Raw genomic sequence first — 25,920 nt, 5'->3', positions numbered from 1 at the left:
ACAACAAGACCAATGGTTGGCCGCAAAGCATTCTGGGAAACGTGACGTACTGCCATTGTTGTTATGCTACAAGCTAAAGGTAAGTGCTTTCGGCGAAGCAGCCAGCTTAATATGATATTTTTCAGATTGTCATCGAGACAATAACAGATCGACCATTCTTGCTTTTATTTTTACCCCTATTGAATGCTCACAGAGACACGGAAGTAGCGGCAGGAAGCGGCTTTTGCAGCAAGATGACTGAGGGCGTACCAGATCATCATGTGAATGAACGTGAATACGATGAATGCTTTGTGCTTTTTGAAATAAATAAATCTGTTCTCTAAACATCCTCCGTGTCTTCAATGCAATGTAATGAGACACACACAGACAGAAATGTGAAGGTATCTGCTGTAAATCTATGACGTAAATTAATAACAGGATCAATGATCGGCTAGTCAGTTAGCATGTATCCTTATAGCCTTCGAATGTAAAGCGACTGACTGCTAAAGTTAATAAAAGACAAGTCCTGAATATTATTATTCCTGTTCGACCCTAAACTACAATATCAGCTGTCTGTCAATAGACCAGCCAGTTGCCCAAATGCCGGCATACATCAAAGAGCTCTGCGGCGGCGCTAGTAGTAGCCTAGCAGGAGCTATCTTATGACAAAGCAGCCTAGTTATCATAAATCTATTGATATTTTTCTTATATTCATTGAGACAGTAATAAAGTGATCATTTTTGTTTTTCATGTTCCTTTTTTGAACGAATATGGGTCACAGAGACACGGAAGTTACCGCTGAAAGCGGCTTTTGCCAGCGTACAGACAGAGAGCATATCCGCGTGTATGACTTATGACGTGAATAATTATTGCGTTCGAACGACATAATTATTGCGTTCGCACGAGTTAATCATTTCGAGGGAACGGAATAGTATTTTGAGGGAACGGAATAGTATCTTGTGGGAACGGAATAGTATTTCGTGCGAACGACATAATAACCTGTGGGAACAAGATATTAATCTGTGGGAACAAGATATGTTTTTATATCTTAATGTCAGGACACGGGCTCAGTACAAGAGGGAAAGACAACAGGTGGAAATAATAGACAATTAACAAGACACTTCCAATAAAGGAGTGCTTCTGTAAGTGGTGAACACAAACAACTTCTCCATCCTCAGGTTTTCTGGCTGATGTTTTGGTGACTTTTGAATGCAGACAATGTTGTCACTCCAGCAGTACCATGAGACGGCGTCTACAACCCACACAAGGGACCCAGGCAGTGCAACTCATCCAGGACGGCACATTAAAGTGAGCTGTGGCACGAAAGTTTGTTGTCCGTCTGTGTCGTGTCCAGAGCAGGGATGCGCTACTAGGAGACAGGTACATCAGAAGATGTGGAGGAGTCTGTAGGAGGGCAACAACCCTTTGTTGAACCCAACAGCTTTTTCCCCACTGCAGTCAGCCTGTTGAACAGTACCCCAACTCCCCCGAGCTGACCCCCCCCCCCCCCCCCCAAAAGGACTATCGCTGCTACTTACAGGCCCCACCATCCCAGCCCACCTGTGCTCCCACCTCACTCAACTGTATATAGTGTGTTGTTGTGTTAACTTAATTTTTTTAACTTATTCTTAATTGCACCATACACCAAGACAAATTCCTCGTTTTGTAAAGTGCGCTCTACTGAACCTGGCAATAAAACCTTTTCTGATTCTGATTCTGATTTATCACAAGAGGAGCACTGCCAGACCCCTACAAAGTGACCTCCAGTAGGTCAAATGCGCACGTGTCTGCTCAAACTGATATAAACAGACCCCATGAGGGTGGCGTGAGGGCGCGACGTCCACAGACTGTTGTGCTAATAGCCCAACACTGTGCAAGACTTGCATATCCTAGAGAACATCAAGATTGGCAAGTTCGCCACTGGCACCCTGTGCTCTTCCCAGATGAAAGCAGGTTCACACTGAGCACATGTGAGAGACGTGGCAGAGTCTGGAGACGCCGTGGAGAACGTTCTGCTGCTGCAACATCATCCAACATGACCGGTTTGCCAGTGGGTCAGTATTGGTTTGGGGTGCCATTTCTTTGGGGGGCCCCACAGCTCTCCATGTTTTCCCCATTGGTCGCCTGACAGCCATTAGGTACTAAGATGAGACCCTCAGACCCCTTGTGAGACCGTATGGTGGTGCGATTGGCCCTGAAATTCTCCTGCAAGACAATACAGGGGCTCATGTGGCTGGGGTGTGTCACCAGTTTCTGCAACACAAGGGTATTGATGTTAAGGGTCTGGCCCATCCGTTCCCCAGACCTGAATCCAGTTGAGCACATCTGGGTCAGCATGTCTCGGACCATCCACCAACACCGCAGGTTGCACCACAGACTGTCCAGGAGTTGGCAGATGCTTTGCTCTAGGTGTGGGAGAAGACTATCCACCGCCTCATCAGAAGCATTCCAGGCATTGCAGGAAAGTCAAATGGGCGTGTAGAGACCACGCCCACTACTGAATCTCATTTTGGCTTGTATCAAAGACATTGCCTGTAGCCTGTAGTGAGTTTTCCCACTTTAATTTTGAGTCTGATTCCACATCTGGACCTCCATAGGGTAATAAAGTTATTTTCCATTACTATTTTTGTGCGGTTGTCCTTACATCCAACTCTATAAAGAGTAAAGTATTTAAACAAATATTTCACTTGTTCAGGTATAGGATGCGTTTTTACAGTGTTCCCTTTATTTTTTTTTTAGCAGTCTAGTTTGATACCAGCAATGTTTCAAGACACTAAATCTAAGTTAACTTAATCAGATCAAATAAAAGATTTGTTTACAGGTGCAAACAAATTATGAACTAGTTTTTTCTGAAGTTTTCCAAAAGTACAGTGCCCGTGTCCTGACATGGAAAAAATAAAAAATATTGTCTCAATTAGAAGAAGAAAAATATCATAAGATTTAGGTTGCCCAAGCTTGGTGCTTCGCCATACCTGAGCGATTCTCCGGACATAGCTCCGCCGCAGAGCTCTTTTGCTTGTCATGCTGGCATTCGGGCAGCTGGCTGCGGTATGGGATATTGTTGTTTTGGTTCGAAAAGGAATAATAATATTCAGGACTTGTCTATTACTAACATACTCGTTAGCAGTCACTTAACATCCAAAGGCTAAATGCTACGTATCCCATCATGCATCACACATATCCCATAATGTATCTCGACCAATCACCATGTCCCTGTAACTGTGATGCGTTCAAAGACAATAGGACAAATAATAGGCTACGTAGAATGTAGCCTAGCCTTCGGATGTAAAGTGACTGCTAAAGAGTATTGTTAATAAAAGACAAGTCCTGAATATTATTATTCCTAATATTATTATTGCCAGCCAGCTGCCCAAATTCCTGCATGACAAGCAAAATAACTCTGCAGTGGAGCTAGGAGCTATGTCCAGAGAATCGCTGTGGTATGGCGAAGCAGCAAGCTTGGGCATCCTAAATCTTATGATATTTTTCTTACATTTATTTAGACAATAATAAATTGATCATTCTTGTTTTTCTTATTCCTTTCCTGAACGAATGTGGGTCACAGAGACACGGAAGTTACAGCTGAAAGCGGCTTTTGCGATAGGACGGAGAGCATATCTGTGTTTATGAATGACTAATGACGTGAAGAATTATTTCGTTCGCACAAATTAATTAAATCGAGGGAACGAAATAGTATTTCGTGGGAACAAGATATTAAGTTGTGGGAACAAGATATTAATTAGTGGGAACGAGATTTATTTTATTTTTTCCATGTCAGGACACGGGCTCCATACAAAAGAACCTTTAGAAATGTAAGCCATTTTGTAAAATTAGCCACAATATAGTTCTAGCAATGTGATTTTAAAGGTTCTCTGGTGACTCTGATCATCTGGGTCAAAAACCTGCAATTTACATCTAATCCAGTCAGATCAGCCTCTCTTCTGACACACTGACATCTTCAACCATGTCAGAGAATTGAGAAACTATGTCTATGGTTATTTGTAAAGGACTTTATGTCGTTGTTTATTCCAAACAGAATAGATGCTACATAATAATGAAGTGCTTATTAAACATAAAGTCTCCACGCTAGGCCAAAAAAATGCAAGTTGAATATTCCCAAAGTTGTACATTTTGGCTTGCAGTGATGCAGTCGCACTTACCTTCTGTAGCTGCGTCTCTAGCTTACTACACTCCTCCTTTTTCTGTTCGATGGCGATCTCCAGAGACTTGAGCTTTGAGTCCTTCTTGAGACCAGAAGACGCCAAAGACGATGCGTGTTCTTTGAGATCGATGAGACTGGACTGTAGGCATAGAGCCAGCAAAAACGCCTTAAAGCTGGATAAGTGGAACATTTTCCAGATCTGCCTATTTTGGTAATTTAAATATCCATTGTAATGTTTCAGTGGTTTCACTGTTTACAAAAATGTGATGCATGTGCATTAAAGTATAGTAGAGACAAACATGTGTGTCACCCACTGACCTCCTTCTCAGTTAGTTCTATGTGCAAACTGTTGACTTTTTCTTTCAGATCTTTGTTTTCCTTCTTATAGGACTCCACCTCTTCCAGGCGTTCTCTGTCTTCTCTCTCCCTTTGGTCCTTTAATCGCTCTATGATTCTCTCCTAATCCGTCACACAAAAAACAAAGCAAACAACACTAACCGTATTGATTTTTTTTTACATATTGGGTCTCTGTTTGTCAAGCTCACTAATTTACCACATATTCAATAGCACAATATGAATAAAACCTAAATCAGTTTCCAGAGGACTTTAGATTTTTTTTAAAGAGCAAAACTTTATGTTTTCTATAGATATACAACTACAGGAAGTGTTCATCAGGAACACAAATTTGCATTTTTGACTGCCAAGACAAGGAGGAACCTACATTTACAGCAGTTGTTTGTTATTTTTTTTAAAGTTTGGGACTTTTGTGATCATTTAATTAAAACCGGTTTAAGTTATACTTCTTTCGAGTCATTTGTTTGAATGGATTTTTTAAAATGCATTTTAGTTAATAAACATCACTGAAAAGTTAAAACTGCTGTTTGTTGCTTAAACTAAACCTGTAAAGTTGTAGAATACTTAGATTTTTTTCTATTTTTACTGAATGTAGATAATTTTAGTAATGTTTTTAGTTGCATCATACACCTGCTGGCATTATTTCAAATAAAAATATTAATATTTACTCTTCTTCTTTGACTTTTCCCATCAGGGCTCACCACAGCGAAAGAGTCGCACGGTAGACTTGGCAATGTTTTACACCGGCTGCCCTTCCTGACGCAACCCTCTCAAAGCAACCGGGCTTGGGACCAGCACAGAAGTAGAGAAGGGAACAGGGAGCAGCCCGAAGTCGAACCCTGGTTTCACGGACGGAAGGCACCGCAAACCAGCCGCAAAAATATTAATATTTACTCTAAATGTTAAAAAAGCTACCTTAAAAGTTTTATGTGTAGCACAAATCTAGAGAAAAAAAGACACTTTTTGATCCTCTAAAAAGAAGAAGTGATTTTTTTGTGCTTACTAACATTCTCCTTTATGTTTCTATCCTAACTTCCGTCTCATAAGGTGATGATTTGCACTCTACCTTCTCCGACAGCGCCTCCTCCAGGGTGGCCAAGGCAGTGTCTGTGTTACTGGAGTCCGTCTGCAGAGACTTGATGCGGTCCTTCAGGTTCCCCAGCTGCTTCTCTTTATCCCTCAGCTGCTCCTGCAGGTTTTCAATCTGCCTCAGGAAGTTAGAAGGTGGATTGTGAAATCCCGGGAAGAAGCAAAAATACTTTAGTAAAATGTCTATGAAGACTCTCTTTCATCCAGGTAGAATCCATCATAGTAGTAGGTTTACAGGTTGCCATTTGGACTTGCTTTTTAAAAGTTGAAGATGTTTCACCTCTTATCCAAAAGGCTTTGTCTATTCTGAAATAGCTGGTTTTAGAGCTGGTTAATATGTGCTCATGGGGGAGGAGTCAGACCTGAAACTGAATAGTATTGTCTACTAATTTGTAGAATAGAAAAACAACTGCTATAAAAATCAGCTGGAAAATCAACTGTCTGAGATCTGTTCAAGACTTATAAACAGCTTTAAATTAATGAAAGTCAAAAAATGTAGATATTTAGACGGAATTTTTTTAATGCAATTTTAATGGAAGCAAAGTTATGTGAAGGCTTCAATAATTACTAGTATTAAATATGAAAATAAAATCCTTTGTAAAGATTTTTCTAATAAATGTTAGAGGCAGATTGTGTCTAATTTTGAGAGGCTCTATGCAAGCAAAGGTTAGTAGAATTTAGAAACAGAAAACCAAACGTCATTTCAAAGGTAAAATTATTTTTTGTTGATTTGCTTTCCAATGAACCCCAGATGTTCAGCACAGCAGACCACTTTAAGGACTGGTAGCATGCTCTCTGCATGTGTTTGGCTTCTTTCTCTCTTGTCCTCCTGTTTTAATTAAGAAAGTGTCTACTCGCACGTAATTTTTTGAAATACTACGTGCAGCAAGCATTGAACTTTTTTCTTGGCCGCACAGAGGATGTCTTAAGGTTATGGTTACAGTTAGCATTAAACTACTAAATGGCTCCTGAGCGCGGCTGTTTCTGCAGCTCACCGCCCCTCCAGGGGATGGATTAAATGTGGAGAACATATTTCACACACCTTACGTGACAGATGATGGGACTTTAAGTTTAACTTGAAATACGTGCAGCAAACAACAAAATACAGCCTTGGACACACTTAAAATACGTGCAGGCAACGCAGCAATGTGCATGAATTCCCAGCACTTTTTGACCTTTTTGAGCTGGTCGCTCGGAAATACATGCGAATAACATCATCCTTTAATGAAACATTCAATTATATAGAAGGTTTAGATTAGTCGAAGGTGTTGATGTGCACAAATATAAACATATTTCTGTGTTTACTCCTATCTAACTTGATTTCTGCATCAAATGACACATCAACACTCAAACAGGAACAACAGTGAGTCAAGAGATGAGTTTTGCATTTAAAAAAAAATATATATATATAAAGGGAGAGAGAGATTTCATGGAGTATAGCACAAATTCAAATTAACAAAAACAAGAAAGAATGAAAAAAAGGAGAGTTTGACGTAGATTACAATTAGAGGCAAAAGAATAAGAAGACCTGTAAACGGGTCAAAGTGTAAGAATGGTTCTGTGGGTATTTCCAGCTCAGACACATAAACACTCAGCGATGAACATAACAGAAGTGTCCCAGTGTTTGTCTCTCTGTACGCTTTCCTTTAACTTGCTGGAGACACTTTCTCTCCTGATGGAGAGAAAGGTTCTGGGCTTTTGTCACCACCCATTTAAAACTTTACACTTTGGAGTGAAATTGCACAACATCTGGCGTTCTTAACATGTTCTTGTGTCATTTTTCTGATGATGGAAGACACAAATTAAGACATTGTGCTTAAAATTCAGATGCATCTCTGAGTATTTCTTTATTCAAATCACTGTGAGTCAGGAGTTAAAAAAAACAATGTTATTGAAAAAGATTGTAGTTGTGATGGAGAAACTACAATAGCAAGCCAACATACTCCATTCTGATGCATCTACTTGCAGGGAACTATCTACTTGCAGGGAACTTGTCAAATTTTAGAAATGTTCGGTTGGGGGTGTGAGGGGCTGTAAGCTAGCGGGAGAGCGTGTAAACAGATGGATGATGGGAAGTAGGCTTAGTCCATGCCAACAGTCCTCCCCACAACCACAAGCAAGTTTCTAATAACTCCTGCTGTTCTGCAGAAACTGCCTTAGAAAACAACACAGGTTTTTTTTTTTTTTGGCCAAAACCTGCATAATCATATTTAAAAGAAAACTGGGAATAAAATTTACAAATAGATCCAAAGATGTTGGTTTCCTCGCTCTCACCTTTTTCTGCAATACATTAATCTTTCTCTCCTTGACTTCAAGCATGTCCTTCATGTCCCGGATTTCTCCAGCAAGGGTTCCCTTCTCCTCCGTCAGGTCCTGCAGCTGCTTGGTTTTCTTGTTCAAGAAGGATTCCTTCTCCTCTAGACGGAGACGCAGAGCATCCACCTGAAGCCAAACCAACCACAAGAAATGACAGGAAACGCCTGCTTTAACAGCACTTATTTAAAGAGCCACCTGCTTTTAATTGACAACTAAAAGAAGCCAAAGAGCATGCCTGAGTGATTGTTGTCTCTGCAACATGCAACATTTTGTAAGATGCAACCTGTCCAATTAACAGCTCAATTAAAAAAGATTTAAATAAAGTTTTTCCAAAGTGGGACAGGCTCAGCAAACACAGCAGTTACCTCTGTCTGTAGGATGGCAGCACGTTGCTCCTTGGCAGTGAGAGATTCTTTAAGCACCTCAATATGCTGTTTGCAGTCTGAGTTCTGATTGTTGAGGGTCTCTAGCTTTGTCTGAAGAGCCAGCAGCTCTGATTCCTTCTTTGACAACTCCTGCTTCAGCTGGTCGATCTGCACGTCCAAAAAAAGGCAAATGTCTTTAAGCATCATGACTGCCCTTGTGCCAGAAACCTGCCCAAACCGTGAGCTGCTAAAGTTGCACTATTGTCGTTGATGGGCTTTTTTTTCCCCATTAAAAATGCATTTGGGACTGACTCCTGCATTGATCATGTTTTATACATCCTCTTTATTCATGATTAATGAAAGAGGTCTAAAAATAGATGACAAAACTGCTCTAGCTGCCTAGCTGATGATTGTAACAATGATTGTAAAGCAAAAATTAAAAAAGAACAAATGCAGAGACATCTGAGATATGAATACATACAAAACTGTATTTATATAACAGTAAACCAGGTAAGTTTAGTTGAGAATCCAATAAGCTGTTGAGGCTGCTGCTTGTATGCTAATTATGACAGAAAAGTTTGTACACACTTCACATCATATGGATTTTTTCCTGGGGCAGTACTTTACTGCATCAATTGGCACAGGCTTCTACCTTGGTCTTCATAAACTTGGAGTGGTTCTTGTAGACCTCCATCTGTTTGATCTCCTCCTCTCTGTCCTCTGTGTTCAGTAAGCTGTTAGCCTTCAGCATTTGGATCTCATCCTCCAGATCTCGAATATTGCGCTCCAGAGAGGCAATTTTGGTGTCCTGGAGACAAAAATGCAAAGGAGACGCACCTCAAAATCCAGCCTCGCCTGTCCATGAAAAGCATGTTGCAGCTAAACTACAGAGAGGAGCCCGAGGAGGGTGAGAGCCGAAGAGCTTTAAAAAACACTCAGACAGAGAGAGAGAGTCGCAGAAAATGGGGGAGCAGCAGACACGGAAAGTAAACGGAGGAAGCTTTTTGGTCAGGTAGAGAACAACTGCACAGTCGGCGAAACAAAGCTTTCTACCAGCTCCCTGCAGGGGCTCAAAGGATTAATCACCATTGGGAAATATTGAGCACACATCCAGCACAGACAGATTCTCCAGGACTTTGGAAAATTGTTAAACAAGGAAAAGAAAAAGTAAGCAGCTGCAGCTTTTGCAGTGGCTGCTTGCAGATAAATTCAGAACCCTCTCTCTGGACTGTGATGGCGAGTGCTGCTGTAGCTTCACGGCTTTTTAAATAAATAATACAACATCTTCAAGATTAGCCATGGCTCATCTCCCTGTCCAGCAAAGCATGCACGGAGAGCATGTATCTTGCTCTCCTTTTAGGACTCTTTCGATTTTCTTTTAGTGTCTCTGAACTTGTGAACTTATGGTCGTTGGCGGGCTTGGTCACAGCGTGCAACAGAGGACCATTTTGAATGTTTTAGCAATAAAGAACGGCAGATCTGAGAGGTCTGTGTCGATGCGAGAGCCCCGCACACGTACATGCACTTTGAGATTCTCCTGCACCTCACCTAAGACTCTGTGTTACGAGAAGAAAAATTCCATGTGAGCTGACATTTCTGCAAACGACATGAGACGGCGTACCTTGAGAGGTGGTTTTATTCCATCCACATGTGTCAGTGGTGCATCAACCTAGTCAGTAAATCCTGCTCTTTATCATTCCTTGGATCTGTATGTCTCTCTGTCTCTCTACCTTCCTGCATACTGTCATAAACAACCACACCTGTTTCCATGGCAGCAGCAGGCAGGCTATATGCTGTGCACTGTCTCTGGTGAGTGAAGAGGAGAGGGCGGGAGGGCTGTAGACCAGGAGAGGGAGGGAGGATTATTCCTGCTTCCATCAGCATCAGCAGAGCGATGGGAAAAGGAGAGATGGAGGGTCTTCCTCTATAGCACAGGAGGGGGCAGGACTTTCCTCCCCATGTATGAAAATCAACAAGATCCGCGAGCCCTGGTGCCACGTGACGGCGCCTGAAGAGGCAGGGGCTTGCACAGCTCCCATCCAGCCGAAGAGGGGCTGTGTCAGCTCAGCGATGATGTCATGATATATTTTGAGGAAGTGATGTCAGGCCTCTGCAGTGAGGCTGGGGGTGTGTACGGCAGCTCTGTGGTTCGATGCAGCTGACATTTCCACTGCTACAGTGGACTGCTACAAAGATGCACACAGGAGGGACCGTTTCCATCCTTTGCAAAAGAAACTAAGCACATTTGGGAATCTGAGTTTGTTTTTTATTAGCTAAAGATTTTAAAGGAAATTTCTGCAAACTTGGGTGGGGGGACTTCACATGCGAAAAAAGGGTCTTTCGTGATGTCGTGCACATCCTCGTCTCTGTGCTTGATAGGCAAAAGAAAACAGTTGAAGACTCTTTAAAAGCTGAATTTAGTATAATAAATACATTTAAAAAAGCTTGAAAAGCGCTGAATAATGCTTATCTGTGCAAAGTGTGAGAACCAATCTCCTGCTACTACTTGTCATATCATCTTAGCTTCTCAGTTCGCCACACCCTTTCCAAAACGTCCCCATGGAGGAAATGCTGAATGGCTGTATTGAACTGCCTTTTGTTCATGTTTACACGCCAGGCTTGTGATCTGATACGAGGCAACCTACAAATGTGCTGACAACTGACTCAGCAGCCTGGGACCCAAAAACAGCAGATGCAGAAAACACGTCTTTCAAAGCCCAGCTGGTTAACAAACCACACTGCTCATGGGCATCAACCGCCCCAATTTATGGACACACAACGTCTGCTTCTTGGTGATTGACAGGATGGGACACTACTATTTACTTTGTTCTATCTGTTCACAAAACAAGTTCTTACTTTCATTTCTATAATGGTCTGCAGGGCCTTGGTTTTACTAGGGTCTTGATGGAGCTGATTTCTTCTGTGAAGTTCCTTTAAGAAAAGACAAAATAATATTCTAAGCTCTAGAGAAGATAGAAATCTCACAAAAAAATGTGTTTTTTTAGCATGCAAGGTTTGTCATGCAACAAACATGCCTGCAATTTTCAGTTCACATTACATAATAAATAGAATACAGCAGAAAAGAGAAGTTTTTTCTATGCTCAGCTCTGCCATCTAGTGACAACAACACAAAACACCATCCATCCATTTTCTAAATCCTGTTTGGGGTTCGTGGAGGTCATGTGGTCGTTCCTAACTGAGTACCCACATGTTCATGTCAAAACTGCTGGTATGTCAGAACCACCACTTCATGGGCAGGTTTTGACGGGGGAGGAAGCCAGACAACAGAGTAAACCCTCTGACCTACTGGGAAATGTAAACTACTCTACAAACTCAGCATGGAAACCTCTCAGCTGGAAGGCAACAGTGAAAACAGCCAGGAAGCCATGCAGTCACAAGAATGTAACAAATGTACCTCTCTTAAATGGATGTTTTCCTTCTCTTTTTGATCCAAAATAACTTCCAGGTGTCCAAGCTGGGCTTCTGCTTCGGCGATACGTCTGGCTCGCTCCTGCTCCTCCTCCTCCGATGCCCTGCCTGGCCCAGGAGGGAGACCTTTGCTCTGCAGCATCTCCAGCAGCTGCTTGATTGACTCGTCTCTGGCCCCCAGCGTCTGCTTCTGCGTTTCAATCCTGAGCTCCATCTCTTCCAGGGTCTTCCTCAGCAGGAACAGCTCCTTGGCTTGCCTGTCGTGTTCAGCCTGCAGCCGGCGGAAGTTCTCCTCTGTCAGCTCGATGGTGGTAAAATGCTCGGAGCCGGAGCGGTTTCCGCTCTCCTGCTGCAGCAGGTGGTTGAGGTCTCGCTGTGTCCGCAGCTCGTCCTGCAGAGCCTGGATGGTCATCTGAAGATGCTGATGAACACATGCACAAACACATGCATGTGTACACGCACAAACGGTCGCAGTGCCATCGTTGAGAAACAAGAATGCAGGAAAAAACAAACTTCTTAAAGACCCATTCCGATGAAAATTGGGGTTTTAGTGGTTTTAACACGTGGAATTTTCTGATGATGGACGACATACCTATATCAAGGAATTTTCACTTAAAACTGCATTTCTGAGTATTTATTAATGTAAATCGTTGTGAATCAGAAGCAGAAAAATGCCATTTGACAGAGATTGTATTTGTGACGTAAAAAACATGCTGGGCGGACCACAAACTCCACCTCGATTTGATTTATCCATTTACAGACAAATAGATTCATGAATGTCTTCATTTTCCTTGTCTGAGTTGGCATCTGGCTCAATACGACTCCAACAGTGCTCACTGTTTCTGTTGCACTGGTAATGGTAGGATGGGGATGTGAGGGGCTGTAAGCTAACGGCAGAGCTCTCAGTGATGGGGAGGGGAAGGGGGGCGGGGTTGCTCTGTGCCAACAACTTAGGGGTGAATTTGTAATGAATACTGCTGCTCTGCAGAAACTATGCCTTGGAAAACAACACAGTTTTGTTTTTTGGGGGGGCTGTCCAGTGGTAACGCTTTTAAAATAGATCAAAAGATGATCAGACTGGATCTTTAAGTGAAATTCACTGATAATTTGACAACAGCAGATGAAAACTGTAGTACTTACCTTTTGCCAGCCTTTAAAAAAATCAACCATCTAAAGTTTTTTTTTTTTTTAAAAGCAACAAAACATTTGTTTAAAACCTGGAGATGATCCAAAACAGCTCTTCAGGATCTAAAACAGGAAGTTTATCACTTTAAGTGAAACGCTGCTGAATTTCAGCCACAAACAGACAGAGTACTGTGGTACTCTGAGAAGGATCCACTGCCATCAGCAAAGTACCTGAAGCTGTTTTGGAGATGCCCTTTTTACCAACATGGTAAACCGAGAATTTCCGTTTAGTTTGTCATCAATGTAGGTTTGACTCTCTGTAAACATGTTGGCTCTTTTTTAGCAGAATCCTTTTTGGGCCACTGTCTATCAAGGCTTTTGTTCTGTCTTTCCCCTTAACAAAGAAAAGAGGAACAAAGGATGACCCAAAGACAGAAAATGGCCCAATTCAGGTTTAAATGGCTTCGCGGTTCAATTGAAAAAGAAAATTTCAACCCAGGAACTGTGAAGAGGAAGCGTGTTAGAAAGCAACTGGGATTAAGTCCTTGTTTTCCAAGTTGCAGGAGAGTCTCCATTTCCTTCAAATGTGCCCTAAAAGCTTAGTTTGAGTCCAAACTCCTTTAGAATAATTTTATTAAAACAGGAAATTCAAAAAGGTTTGCTAACTAATATTTTTCAAACAAATGTAATCAATATTTTGTATGGTAAAAAGTAAGTTTAGCCATGGATAAGCATCTCAAATTCCTAAGCTTCTGATTTTAAAGTGATCTTCATATGGCAACAATGGAGAAGATAAAAACAAAAAATGAAAAATGTCTAAGTATGTTAAAGATAGCCTGTGTCCAAACAAAAAAAAGGTTTTTTTTCTCAACAATCATAACCAATTTTTGAGTCCAGAATGTAGAAAACATTGCAATCCTGGGCAATCTCCCATACTATCATTAGAACTGCACACTTAAAAAAGGTTAAATGAATTCACAGAAATAAAATGTGAATTCATTTAACCAAAAACGGCGTCAGGGAGTCAGAAAACACCAGCAAGAAAAGTTTGGCATATCTGTGTTTCTGATTCGGGACGCTCGAATCCAACTCAAGTCAAAGGAATGCTTCTTACATCCACAGCTCTGATAGACATGGACTCAAATGAACAACTTCTACTCCACAAGGAAAACGTTCAGGGAAAGAGGAGTCAGACAGAATCAAGAAAAAAAAGCCTTTACTTCTTCTGAGGGTCTAAAGGGTTCAAAGGTTTCATGGTGCAAAGGGATTGCCAGGTGTAAAAACACGCCACACTAAAGGTGACTCTATGTTGTGCACGCAACACATGGTGCAAACATAGGGACAAACCTTGGTTCTCCTGGCATCCAGCAGCTGCAGAGCATGGACAGAATCAACAGAAAAACAGATGTATGCTGAAACACAGTGTCCGAGTTTGATGCAAACCAAAATGGGTGATCAGCAAATTTTAAACGGCAAATGCATTGGACCATACTTTTTCACAGCAGACTTTCTTTTTTTTTTTTTTTTTTGCTAATCATGCTAACACATGTATTTAACACATTATTTCATTTCGGCTTCTTTTATATTTCATTCACCAAACAAGCAGCTCAACTTCCTGGGTCTTTGTGTTTCTAACGGGGCTCAGGTCTGCCATGGAAAACACCCTTTACAAGGGAAAACTAAATATACGTTTACCAGGAAGACCTTTCTGGAAAGAGATGAAAAAAAATGACAAACTGAAAATCAATTCATTTACAGCAACACGAAATACTGACAGTAAAAATCCGAGATTCATTTGGAACTGAAGTTGTGTATGCAAACCTTTAAAAATTGGCAATAAAATGAAAATAATTTACTTATTTCAGTTTTTTAATTGGAAAATGTAGTCAAGGAAAAGCTGAAAATCAACAGTCATTTACGTAGAAAAGCAAATTAATGAGCCATCTAAATCTTAGTACTTTAACAAATGTTTTTGGCTCTTGTAAGAGATTTCTTACTTGTTACTAGAAGATTTAACACAATACCATACATATAATGTATTAAAAATAATAATAATAATAATAATTAATTAAAAGGACAGTTGTTGGAAAAATACTCATCATCATTTAACAAGATTGTAATTTACTGTCTTCCAACCACAGGGGGGCAGTATTTCTGTTGAGAATTTCCTGCTGAATGCTGTCAAACCCACAGTTCAGATCCAGCATCCCTTTCTGATCCTACTCATTTACACATCATCAGAAACTACACAACACTATGTTCATACGAAATAGAACACTGATTCTGTCAAAGAAGACCAAAGCTCAACACAGCTTTATAAAAGCTACACGATATTTTTTCATATCAGTAAAATCCAACTAGAAATGTAGCACAAAAAATACAAAACTTTTTACTTCTTAATGTTGATCAGTAATAGTTTTTAATTCAACTGTGACAGTAGTATGAAAATTATTTGATGTTGTTTCAGCCTTTTAACCTGAATTTCTTTTAGTTTTTAACGCAAATGTTCTCCTCCTCTACCAATTCAGCTCTGATCAATAACCGTCTTGATATCAAACTGGAGGAGACTGTCCAATTCTACCATTTGCATAATTGCCCCGTGGTTTCAAATGCCCCTCCATGTCTTGCAGTCTCCTGCAGCAAAGCCTCACTTCCCGTGACTCGCTCATGACTCAGCGGATGTGTTCACTCATTTTTATGGCTTTATGTTTCTGTTGCTGCCTCGGCTTAAAAAAAAAATCATTTATCCCATTTTTCTAGAATGAAGGGGAGACATTCAGCTACAACGATGTCTTCTATGAATTGGAGCATTCGTGGGTTTCCAGCTGTCAAAAAAAAAAAAAACTTTTTGTGAAAAAACAAGAAAATCCCACTGAGAGATATATGAGGCAAGGAGTTCAAACCAGTCAACATTTTAAATAAACAGAATTTTGAGCTGATCTGCCAACAACTTTTCTATACTTGATTTAATGACCAACAATTTTGAAAACAGAAGAAAACAACACAAAATCCAAAAAGTTCCACTTAGGATTAAGAAGTATGAATCAAAACCATCAGGAGTTACCCATGCAGCAGATGTACCATTAGTTAGAGCCTTGCAATGAGTTTTAAGTGCTCAATAGTTGGTCTTAACGCTTTAACTGCCTATTCAACAACATTTTAGAGGACATCTCCACCCGTGCAGCTTCAGAACCTGCTGAAACACCATCAGGGTCATGGAGCCTATCCTCAGCTACTGTAGGGTGAAGGCGGGTTACACACTAAACAGGTCACCAGTCAGTTGCAGGGCTACACACTCACAGTCACACATAGGGGCAATTTAGAGTCACCAATGAACCTATGAAGCATATTTCTGGCCTGAGGGCCTTAGTGCCTGAAGAAAACTCACATATGCACGGGGAGAACATGCAAACTCACATGGAAGGGTCCCAGCTGGGATTTAAAATGGGGCCTTCTTGCTGTGATGTGGGTGCGCTAATATTTTTGTAAAAACATGGCGTGTTTTATTTACTCAACCCAAAAATAAATAAAATAAAAAATAAATAAAATCCTATTTTTTTCATTGGTGGGGTGGTTAAAAGGTTAAAGCACACATGTCAAACTCAAGGCCCGGGGGCCAAATGTGGCCCCCCATGTCATTTTATGTGGCCCCCGAAAGCATAAAAGTTTTTGATTTCTTAAAATAAAAAAATAAAAATTGGTGTGTATTTATTCATATCTAGGGGGAATCTGACTTGAAATATCAGATTGGGCAACTATACATTAGGACTTAAACACTGTCCATATAATCTAACCTGACAGAATCTAATTGAAAAGGATTTATGCTAGAGTTACAAGCAAACATGTTTTCTATGCAACTGTAATTGTCCCTTTCAAAAGTTACTACAAATACATAAATTAGTTGTTTAACATTTAGGAGTAGTTAAGTTTATTTTTCACATTTAGTTACATGTATAAGTTATATCTGGCCCTTTGAGGACAGCCGCTATGCAGATGTGGCCCTCGGTGAAAATGAGTTTGACACTCCTGGGTTAAAGGCTTACTTCCTCCCTCAGTGGCTAAACCCTCAAATTTTAGAGCATGCTAATGTTTTATTAAAGACCAACTCCAATGAAAATACTGCTTTTGCTGTGTTTTTTACCATCTTCTTGTAGCGTTTTCTCTGATGCTGGAGGACATACAGTATATAAAGAACATTTGGAAGGATACTCCGTTTATGAGTATTTCTTCATTCACATTGATGTGAATCAGGGGCAGACAAAAAATGCAGTTTGAAAAAGTCTGTAGCAGTGACATACACCATATTACCAGAAGTATCCAAGGCCGCCTTTACACTGCATTGTTCAAGTGACCCAATTCCGATTTTTTTCCTCTCATGTGGCACAGATCGGATATGACCGGTGAATGTGTAAGCAGGACAAAAGCGCATGGATTCTGTTTTTCTAAGATCGGATACAGGCCTCTCTCATATGTGGAAATAAATCGGAAATAAATCGGATACGTGCATTTGCGTGTGCCATGTAAGCAGACAAATCGGATATTCCCCAGTAAATGCGAGTTGTACGTCAGTGATGTCAATTCAGGACACCACCAACTGAGATCACATGACTTATTAAGGTGCTTTTTGTGCGCTGATTTTGCTGTCAGCGTGTTACCTTTCAGCATCAGGCTTCAGACCGTAGTTGGAAACCGCTGTTATGTCCGGTCCGGTCCGGTCCCGGTCGGGACTCAAACGGTAACTAATCAAGCGGGACACCGTTGCTATGGAACAAGCTAGAAGCTGTTTATTTTTGGGGGGGGGTGTATGATGGGGACAGTGTGTGTGTGTGCGCGCGCGCGCGTGCTTGCGTGTGTGTGCGTGTAACTTAAGGAGAGGAGAGCGGGTGTGAGCGCGGAGCGGGGGACTGTCGGAGAACCGTAAATTAAAAATAAGGTGTCTCGCCCAAAAGTTTTGGAGTCTTTCTTAGCCCACTGGAGGCTGAGGGTTCAGAACGGAAAAGAGAACCCCGAGGAATTCTCCCGTGTGTCATTGCTCAGGAAAGGTTCAACACTTGGATCAAACTGTTAGTACAGCACAACGTCTGCAAACACTTCCTCATTCAAAACTCAGAGAGAGCACATAAGACGGCCGACCAGCCCTCCTTCTTTTCCTCCCCCGTGCATCCCGTCTGGAGCGCCCAAGGCAACGCCTCCTTCCGTCGCCGCCTTGCCTCCATGACAACCGCAGTCACAAAAGTCCAAAGGATGTCCGTGGAAGGCGGAAATGCTGCTACGTAGTCCTCAGAACGTCTACGTTTGACAGTTTCAGCATTGTGTAGTGTAAATGCAAAAATCAGATACGGGTCACTTTTAAAAGATGATGTAAGCGGGTCGTCAAAAAAATCGGATATAGTCAGAAAATCGGATATGGGCATCAAGACCTGCAGTGTAAAGCCGGCCCAAATGATCAGAATCAGGTGTCCTAATCACTTGGTCTGGTCACAGGTGTATCAAATCAGGCACTCAGGCCTGCAGACTGTTTTTACAAACATTCGTGGAAGAATGTTCCGCTCTCAGCAGCTCAGTGAATTCCAGCGTGGAACTGTCATAGGACGGCACCTGTGCAACAAATCCAGTGGTGAAATGTCCTCAGTCAACTGTCAGCTCTATCAGAACTAAATGGATGAGTTTGGGAACAACAGCAACTCAGCCGCCAAGTGGTAGACCATGTAGCCTGATGGAGAGGGGGTTCAGCAGATGCAGAAGCACAAAGAGGTCACCGACTTTCTGCACAGTCAGTTGCTACAGAGCTCCAAACGTCGTGTGACCTTCAGATTAGCCCAAGTCCAGCACGCAGAGAGCTTCATGGAATGAGTCTCCATGGCCAAGCAGCTGCATCCAAGCCACACATCACCAAGTGCAATGCAAAGCGTTGGATGCAGCGGTGTTAAGCACAACGGCGCTGGACTCTAGAGCAGTGGAGACAACTTCTATGGAGAGATGAATCACACTTTACCATCTGGCAATCTGAAGGACAAGTCTGGGTTTGGAGGTTGCCAGGAGAACGGTGCATTTCGGACCAAGTGTGAAATTTGGAGGAGGAGTTATGGTGTGGGGTTGTTTTTTCAGGACTTGACCCTTAATGCTTCAGGATACCAAAACATTATGGACAATTCCATGCTCCCAACCTTGTGGGAACAGTTTGGAGCAGGCCTTCCTCCTCCAATATGACTGTGCACCAGTGACCAATGCAAGGTCCACAAAGACATGGATGACAGAGTCTGGGGATGAGGATGAACTTGACAGAGCTCTGACCTGAACCCCATAGAACACCTTTGGAATGAATTAGAGCAGAGACTGAGAACCAGGCTTCCTCCACCAACATCAGTGTATGACCTCACCAATGATGTTTTGGAAGAATGGTCTAAAATTCCTAGAAACACTCCTCAACCTTATGTACAGCCTTCCCAGAAGAGCTGAAGCTGTAACAGCTGTAAAAGGTGAACCCACATCATATTGAACTCTACGAGTTAAAGGAATGGGATTAAACGTCAGTTTATAAGGGAGTCAAGGCAGGTGAGCCAACACTTTTGATACTACAGTGTAGGTCTTACAGTGGGCGGCCCACAAGCTTCCTGCTTCTCTACATTGGGATGCATCCACTTGCAGACAAATAGACACATTAACATCTTCATTTTCCTCATCTGACCTGGTACCTGGCTTAAAATTGTACAGCCAAATTGATCAGATATTGCTAGCTATTTTTATTGCACCATCGAGGCAGAGAGAGTGTGAACAAAGAGAGGATGCGAAATGAGGGCAGGCGAACTCCATCCACAGCACAGAGTTAAATATCTAATGAACCCCTGCTGCTCTGCAGAAGCTATTTCTTTGAGAACGACACAGGTTTTTTTTTTTTTTTTTTTTAACTTGTCCTGTCCAACAGCTAGGCAAACAGATGAGAGCTGAGGGCCTCTTGTGTTGGACATATTTTATTTTAACAAGAGGGGTTATTCATCTTCAGACAAACCAAAGGTATGTCTGAATAAACCCCTTTTGTAATTGAGGCCAAACTTTATTAATTTCAATCATGTTTGAAAATCTTTGGTGTTGGACCGGACGGAAAAGGAAAGAGGGGAAGAAGAGAGAGGGATGTTAGAGAGGGGGGGGGATAGGAGGGTGATAATAGGAGGGGAAGGGGGGTAAGACCATGAAGCAGCATAGAGCAGACAGGTTTACTGGTTGTTTATCGTTACGGTACGGTTCAAATGTAGTACAAAAAGGGCGGGGCCTGTTCACACACACTCAAATATTATCAACACACCTGCTAGCCGCAAAAATGTCCACATGTCAACATGCACACAAAACAGATAGTGTTCACGAACGCATACCTATGCCTTTAAACCAACTAGTGTGAAATCTTTCATTCATTCAATCATGCAAACTATTAGTGCAAAGGTGAGCTAACACCTGTGCTCAGGTGAGTGTTTATGTTCTTCTAAAATGGATGGTGGAATGTGAAAAGAAGGAGGAGGAGCGCCCAGCCACCCCCACACCCATACCCCCGCCGCAGCAGCAGCGGCAGCCGGAATTCCCCCAACGCCACACGGGAACAGGCAGGGAACAACCGCCCCCCGGGCGACCAAGACCGCCACCCAGGCCAGGGCCAGCAGGACCGCCGCGAGGCCCCCAGAGCCAGAGAGCAGGGAGGCGCAGAGGGAAAGAGAGCGCCGCCCCAGCCCAGCCAGGAAAGCAGCCCCCCGCCGCGCCGGAAGAGCCCAACGCAGGGCCCCACCGGAGAGGGACGCCCACAGCCCCAGACGAGCACCCCACCACCACCCAGGAGTTCCGGGAATCCCCCCGCCCCGACCCCAGGTACGAGCCAGGACCCCCCAAGGGAGACCCGCTCCGCACTCCAGGCAGCCACCCACCCGGCCCACGGTTGGTCCAGGTAGGAGCAAGGCAGGGGCCCGCCGCCCCCGCCCAGGAGGGGGGAACCCCGGGGAAAAAAGGGCGGCCCACAAGGGATGTTATAAATATGGCCCGACCAGGCTCGGCCATGTTGGAAGTTTGGCGGGGCCCAGCGCCCAGGGGCAAGGACCAGGACCCACCCCCCAGGGACACGAACACCCCCGGCTCAGGTGTAATATGAACCCCCCCACCGTGCGGAGAGAGCACCGCCGGGCCCAGGGAGCTGGCACCCAAGGGACACGGCCGCCATCGCCAAGGGGCCCGCACCCCCCACCAGGGAAGGGGTAGGGGACAGATGGACCCAGGTCCCACCTTCCTTGTAAAATGTGTGTGCGTGTATGGGTGTTTGTGTGCATGTGTGTGTGTTTATGTTTGAATGTATATATTGAAGGGGGAGGGGTGTGTGTACTAAGGGGGGTGCAGTTAAAATTGGCGAGTAGGGCACTAAGGGGACATCTCCTGATTACTCACAGTGATGTCCCCTCACCCTCCACACCAAGGGGCCCTAAATGTCTAAGGTGCGGTTAAAATTGGCGGGTAGGGTGCCAGGAGGACATCTGCTGCTTGCTTGCAGTGATGTCCAAGCACCCCCCCTACCAAGGACCCTACATGTCTAAGGTGCAAATAAAACCGAAAGAGGGGGGGCCCACTCCATACGGCAACCATAGGAGGGGGGCCACTCCCAAGTAGCCCCCCCCCAAGGCGCATCGCAGGCTAGACCCCCCACCCCCTCACCCTAATATGCTGCCAGAGAGCCTGGACAGGAGTGCAGAACCACAGTGCGTGCATGTAGCTGTCGGGTAGATTATTATCACAGTGCTCGCAAGTGTCTGAGTTACTGAGACCCATCTTGAACATCCTCTGTCCAGTGTAGTAAATTCTGTGAAGAGTTTTGAGATGGATTAGCTGCAGATTTGGACTTTTTGTCAGTTTAAAGGTGTTTAGACAAAGTTCTGACCAGAAGCTTTCATCTGTGCTGATGCTCAAATCTGCATCCCATTTTTTTGTTGGAAGGGCAATATTGTTATCTAAATTACATAAAAGTTTGTATATTTTGGAGAGAGTTCTATTCATTGAAATATTAATCAGAGTGGTAACTACATCTGGTAGCTTTAAATCGTCGTCTTTAATTTTATACTTTTTAGTAATACTTGATTTAAGTTGCTGATATTCCAAGAAGTTATTTATTCCATGTTTGTCTTGAAGTTCCTGGGGAGTTATGAATCTTCTATCAATAATTACATGCTCTAGTTGTTTTATGCCCCCTGCTTGCCAAGCTGGGAAGTGAATCATTTTTTTGTTAATAAGGATGTCCGGGTTGTTCCAGATGGGTGTCATTTTGCACGGTTGAATTGATGATTTTGATATTTTGAGAAATTCCCACCAGGCTGTTAAGGTGGCATTTATATTAATGCTTTTGAAACAATCCTGTTTTTTAACTGTTTGGCTAATAAATGGTAGCTGTGACAGGTTGATCTTTCCACATAACACCTGTTCCAAGTCTAACCATGAGTTGGTTTCTGGATTATTTTTTAACCATTTTAAGATATATTGTAATCTATTTGCAAGAAAGTATTTGTGGAAATTAGGTAGTTCTAATCCTCCACAGCTTTTTGCAGATTTTAAAGTTTTTAAACTAATTCTTGCAGGTTTGTTGTTCCATAGAAAGCTTGATATGGATGAGTCTAATGTTTTGAACCATTTTAATGGCGGTTGTGTGGAAATCATTGAGAAGAGATAATTAACTTTGGGTAAGATTTTCATTTTAACCGTGGCTACCTTGCCCATAAGGGACAGAGGCAGGTTGGTCCAGCGTGTTAGATCGTCCTGTATGCTTTTCAGTAATGGGGTGTGGTTTAGCTGCACCAGTTCTGATAGTTTGGGGGAGAAGTAGATACCCAGATATTTGATATTTCCTGTTTTAACTGGAATTGTGAGTCTTTGTTCCATATTCCTGTTGAGTGGTAGTAAAACAGACTTATTCCAATTAATGGAATAGTCTGATATGGAGGAGAATTCATTTATGATCATTGCTGTTTCATTTACAGAATGTAAATTCCTTAAAAACAGTAATATGTCATCCGCATAAAGACTAATTTTATGATGGCTGTGTTTGGTTTTTATTCCTATAATGCTCTCATTCTGTCTTATTGCTGCAGCTAAAGGCTCAATGAATATAGCAAAAAGAGAAGGAGAGAGTGGGCAGCCCTGTCTGGTTCCTCTTCCAAGAAAAAACCTGTTTGAAGTCTGTTTATTAGTTTTAACTGATGCATTGGGGTTGTGATATAATATTTTGATCCAATTGATGAATGCTTCTCCAAAACCAAACTTATGGAGGGCAGCAATAAGGAACTTCCAATTAACTCTGTCAAAGGCTTTTTCAGCATCCAGCGATAGTACCGTCATTTCCTGGTTTTTAATGGTGGCAAAGTCTATTATATTAACTAGTCTACGGACATTATCATCCGAGTGTCTGCCTTTGATGAATCCAGTCTGGTCGAAGTGAATTATGTGAGGAGTGATTTTTTCTATTCTCTGTGCTAGTGCTTTGCAGATAATTTTTACATCTGCATTGATTAGAGAAATAGGGCGATAGCTTGAAGGACTAGTGGGATCTTTGTCTGGTTTTAGAAGAAGAATTATGTTGGCTGAGTTCATGTTAGGTGGCATTGATTGGCTCTCATTAATAGATGTGACAGTTTTATAAAATGTTGGTGCCAGTTGTTCCCAGAATTCTTTATAAAACTCAGCAGGAAAGCCGTCAGGCCCTGGTGCTTTACCATTGGGCATAAGTAACAGAGCTTCATGAAGTTCAGACGGCGAGAGCGGAGAATCTAAGTTTGTGATTTGATCCTCATTTAGCCTGGGTAGGTTTACATTATTAAGAAATGAGTCAATACTTTGCTCTGACGGATTGAACTGCGGTGTGTACAGGTTTTTATAAAAGTTTTCAAATGCGTTATTAATTTTGACCGGGTCATGGGTGACATTTCCTGTTTGGTCCATAATAGAGGTGATTGATGATTTTTCTCTGTTAATTTTAAGCTGATTAGCCAGAAATTTGCCAGATTTATTAGAGTTTTCAAATCTTTCAAGTCGTAGCCTTTGTATTTGAAATTGTGTTTGTTTATTAATGATGTCATTTAACTGCAGCTTTAAATTTTTCAGATCTCCCAGAATGTGTTCCTGTGCAGAAGCAGCATAAGCAGTCTCCAGGGTTTTGATTTTATTTTCTAATTCTAATAAATCTGCTTTCTCTTTGCGTTTTTTGTGCGTTGAATAAGAAATGATTTTCCCTCTCATGACTGCCTTTGCTGTTTCCCAAAGAATGCACGGTGAGATGTCTGGAGTATTGTTGAAGTCTAAGAAGGTTGCCGACTCTTTTTTAAAGAATTCAAGAAATTCCTGGTCCTTTAACAGAGACGTATTAAACCTCCAGGTTGTACCAGAGGGTGTGGATTTTTCCCTAGAAATGTTTACAGAGACTGGTGCATGATCACTGATAATAATTGGATGGATATTGGAGCTTTGAATATTTTTTAAAAGAGAGTTACTGATTAATAAATAGTCTAAACGGGAGTGTGAATAGTGAACTGGAGAAAAAAAGGTGAACCCTTTAGTGCTTGGGTGACATGAGCGCCACGCGTCGCAGAGACCCAAATCATTCATGTACTGCTTTAGAATACTTGCAGATCGCCATGTACGCTGGTTTGCTGCTGTGCTGAGTCTGTCAAGTTCAGGGTCCAAAACAAGGTTGAAGTCTCCTCCTATAATGATTGTGGAGTCAGAGTGAACTGAGAGTGAGGTGAAGAATCTGTGAAAGAAGGAAGAGTCGTCAACATTAGGACCATAAATACTCACTATACAAAAGTCCTTATTCTGAATGGATATATTAATGATTACAAATCTGCCTTCTGGGTCAGTAACTGTATCCTTATGAGTAAAATTAAGATTTTTATTAATTAAAACAGCAACTCCTCGTTGTTTGGAGTTGTAACTGGCAGAGTATATAACTGGAAATTGTAAGCAGCACATAAGGTGATTCAAAGAATTTGATAAATGGGTCTCCTGCAGTAAAGCTATATCTGCTTTTAGACCATCCAGGTGATTTAACACTTTCAGTCTCTTTGGCTCAGAGCCAAGTCCACGCACATTCCAGCTAACGATGTTAAGACTGTTCATAACTGCTCTGACTGAAAAGGTGTAAAGCTAAGTAGTGCTTGTGTACCAGTCCGTGTGCGCGTGCCCGCATTGAGAAGCGCTGTGCGCGTGAACGTTTTGTGGCTATGTGAGCTGCGTGTCGCGTGCGTCCTATGAGAGCCTGTGTGAGGTGATTGCAGTATGTCGGCGTGTGTGTGCGGGATCGCATGTGTACGCCCCTGTGTGCGCTTGTGTGTGCGCGCGCCCGTTCCGTGCATAAATAAATACTTACCGAGGATGAGTTGCTTCCAGGTGATTTACATATGATGAGGGGGGAGAGGGGGGGGGGAGAGTAAAGGAAAGAAAAAAAGAGATAGAAGGGAAAACGAAAACAACAACAAAACAACAATAGAAACATCAGTGGGACTGAGGTGACGAAGAAAAAAAAAAAGACTGTTTTCCTGAGATCGAGGTGTGGATTATTGATGATCCGGTTTTCCATTCATTGAAGTTAGTTTAGCGGGTTTCTTCTGGGCAGCGCAGATGTTCTCAGCGCGGATCTGAAAGCCTTCAGCACAGCCAGGGGGTGATCTCCGGGTCCCGGAACAGCCGGCCGTCCACGTAAAGTTTGTCAACGGCCACAATCGCTCTCGAACCAGCAGCAAGATGCTTCCTCCTCAGCGGGAACAGGATCTTCCTTCTACGGAGGATTTCTGCCGGGAACTGGTCATTAACGCTGTAATGCGTGCCTCTCAGTTCCCGTCCGCGGCCCTTCACCAACTCCTTCTGTTTGAAATGTTCGAATTTAGCCACAATAGGACGCGGGCGCTGGTGGTCGGACCTTCTTCCTCCGAGGCGGTGAACCCTGTGGAAAGAGATCTTCTGCACCTCCTCCTTGGGGAGCTTCAGGTGGACCTGTAAAAAGGATCTAACGGTGGCCTCGGGGTCTTCTCCTGCCTCTTCTGGAACCCCCGCGACCACTAGATTGTCCCTCATGCTCCTCGACTGAAG

At 42.6% G+C, this 25,920-nt stretch overlaps 1 protein-coding gene across 8 annotated transcripts in view; it reads right to left on the bottom strand.

Annotated features, from left to right (window-relative positions):
• Positions 1-25,920, bottom strand: part of erc2 (ELKS/RAB6-interacting/CAST family member 2) — a 57,311-nt gene that overhangs the window by 19,806 nt on the left and 11,585 nt on the right. For 6 of the 8 annotated variants that reach the window (XM_023954770.1, XM_023954771.1, XM_023954769.1 and 3 more), the window contains exons 3-11: positions 14,167-14,190; positions 11,681-12,115; positions 11,122-11,196; positions 8,918-9,073; positions 8,266-8,433; positions 7,859-8,026; positions 5,562-5,699; positions 4,460-4,600; positions 4,140-4,280 (exon numbers count right to left, since the gene is read on the bottom strand). In XM_023954770.1, the coding sequence (XP_023810538.1) occupies positions 4,140-4,280; positions 4,460-4,600; positions 5,562-5,699; positions 7,859-8,026; positions 8,266-8,433; positions 8,918-9,073; positions 11,122-11,196; positions 11,681-12,115; positions 14,167-14,190 (1,446 nt within the window). The remainder of the gene's footprint in view (positions 1-4,139; positions 4,281-4,459; positions 4,601-5,561; positions 5,700-7,858; positions 8,027-8,265; positions 8,434-8,917; positions 9,074-11,121; positions 11,197-11,680; positions 12,116-14,166; positions 14,191-25,920) is intronic. The other 2 variants (XM_023954773.1, XM_023954777.1) reach the window with 1 other exon arrangement.

This window comes from Oryzias latipes, chromosome 5, assembly GCF_002234675.1.
Source record: "Oryzias latipes chromosome 5, ASM223467v1".
Classification (NCBI taxonomy): Eukaryota; Metazoa; Chordata; class Actinopteri; order Beloniformes; family Adrianichthyidae; genus Oryzias; species Oryzias latipes.
This window is presented reverse-complemented; position numbering and strand designations above follow the sequence as displayed.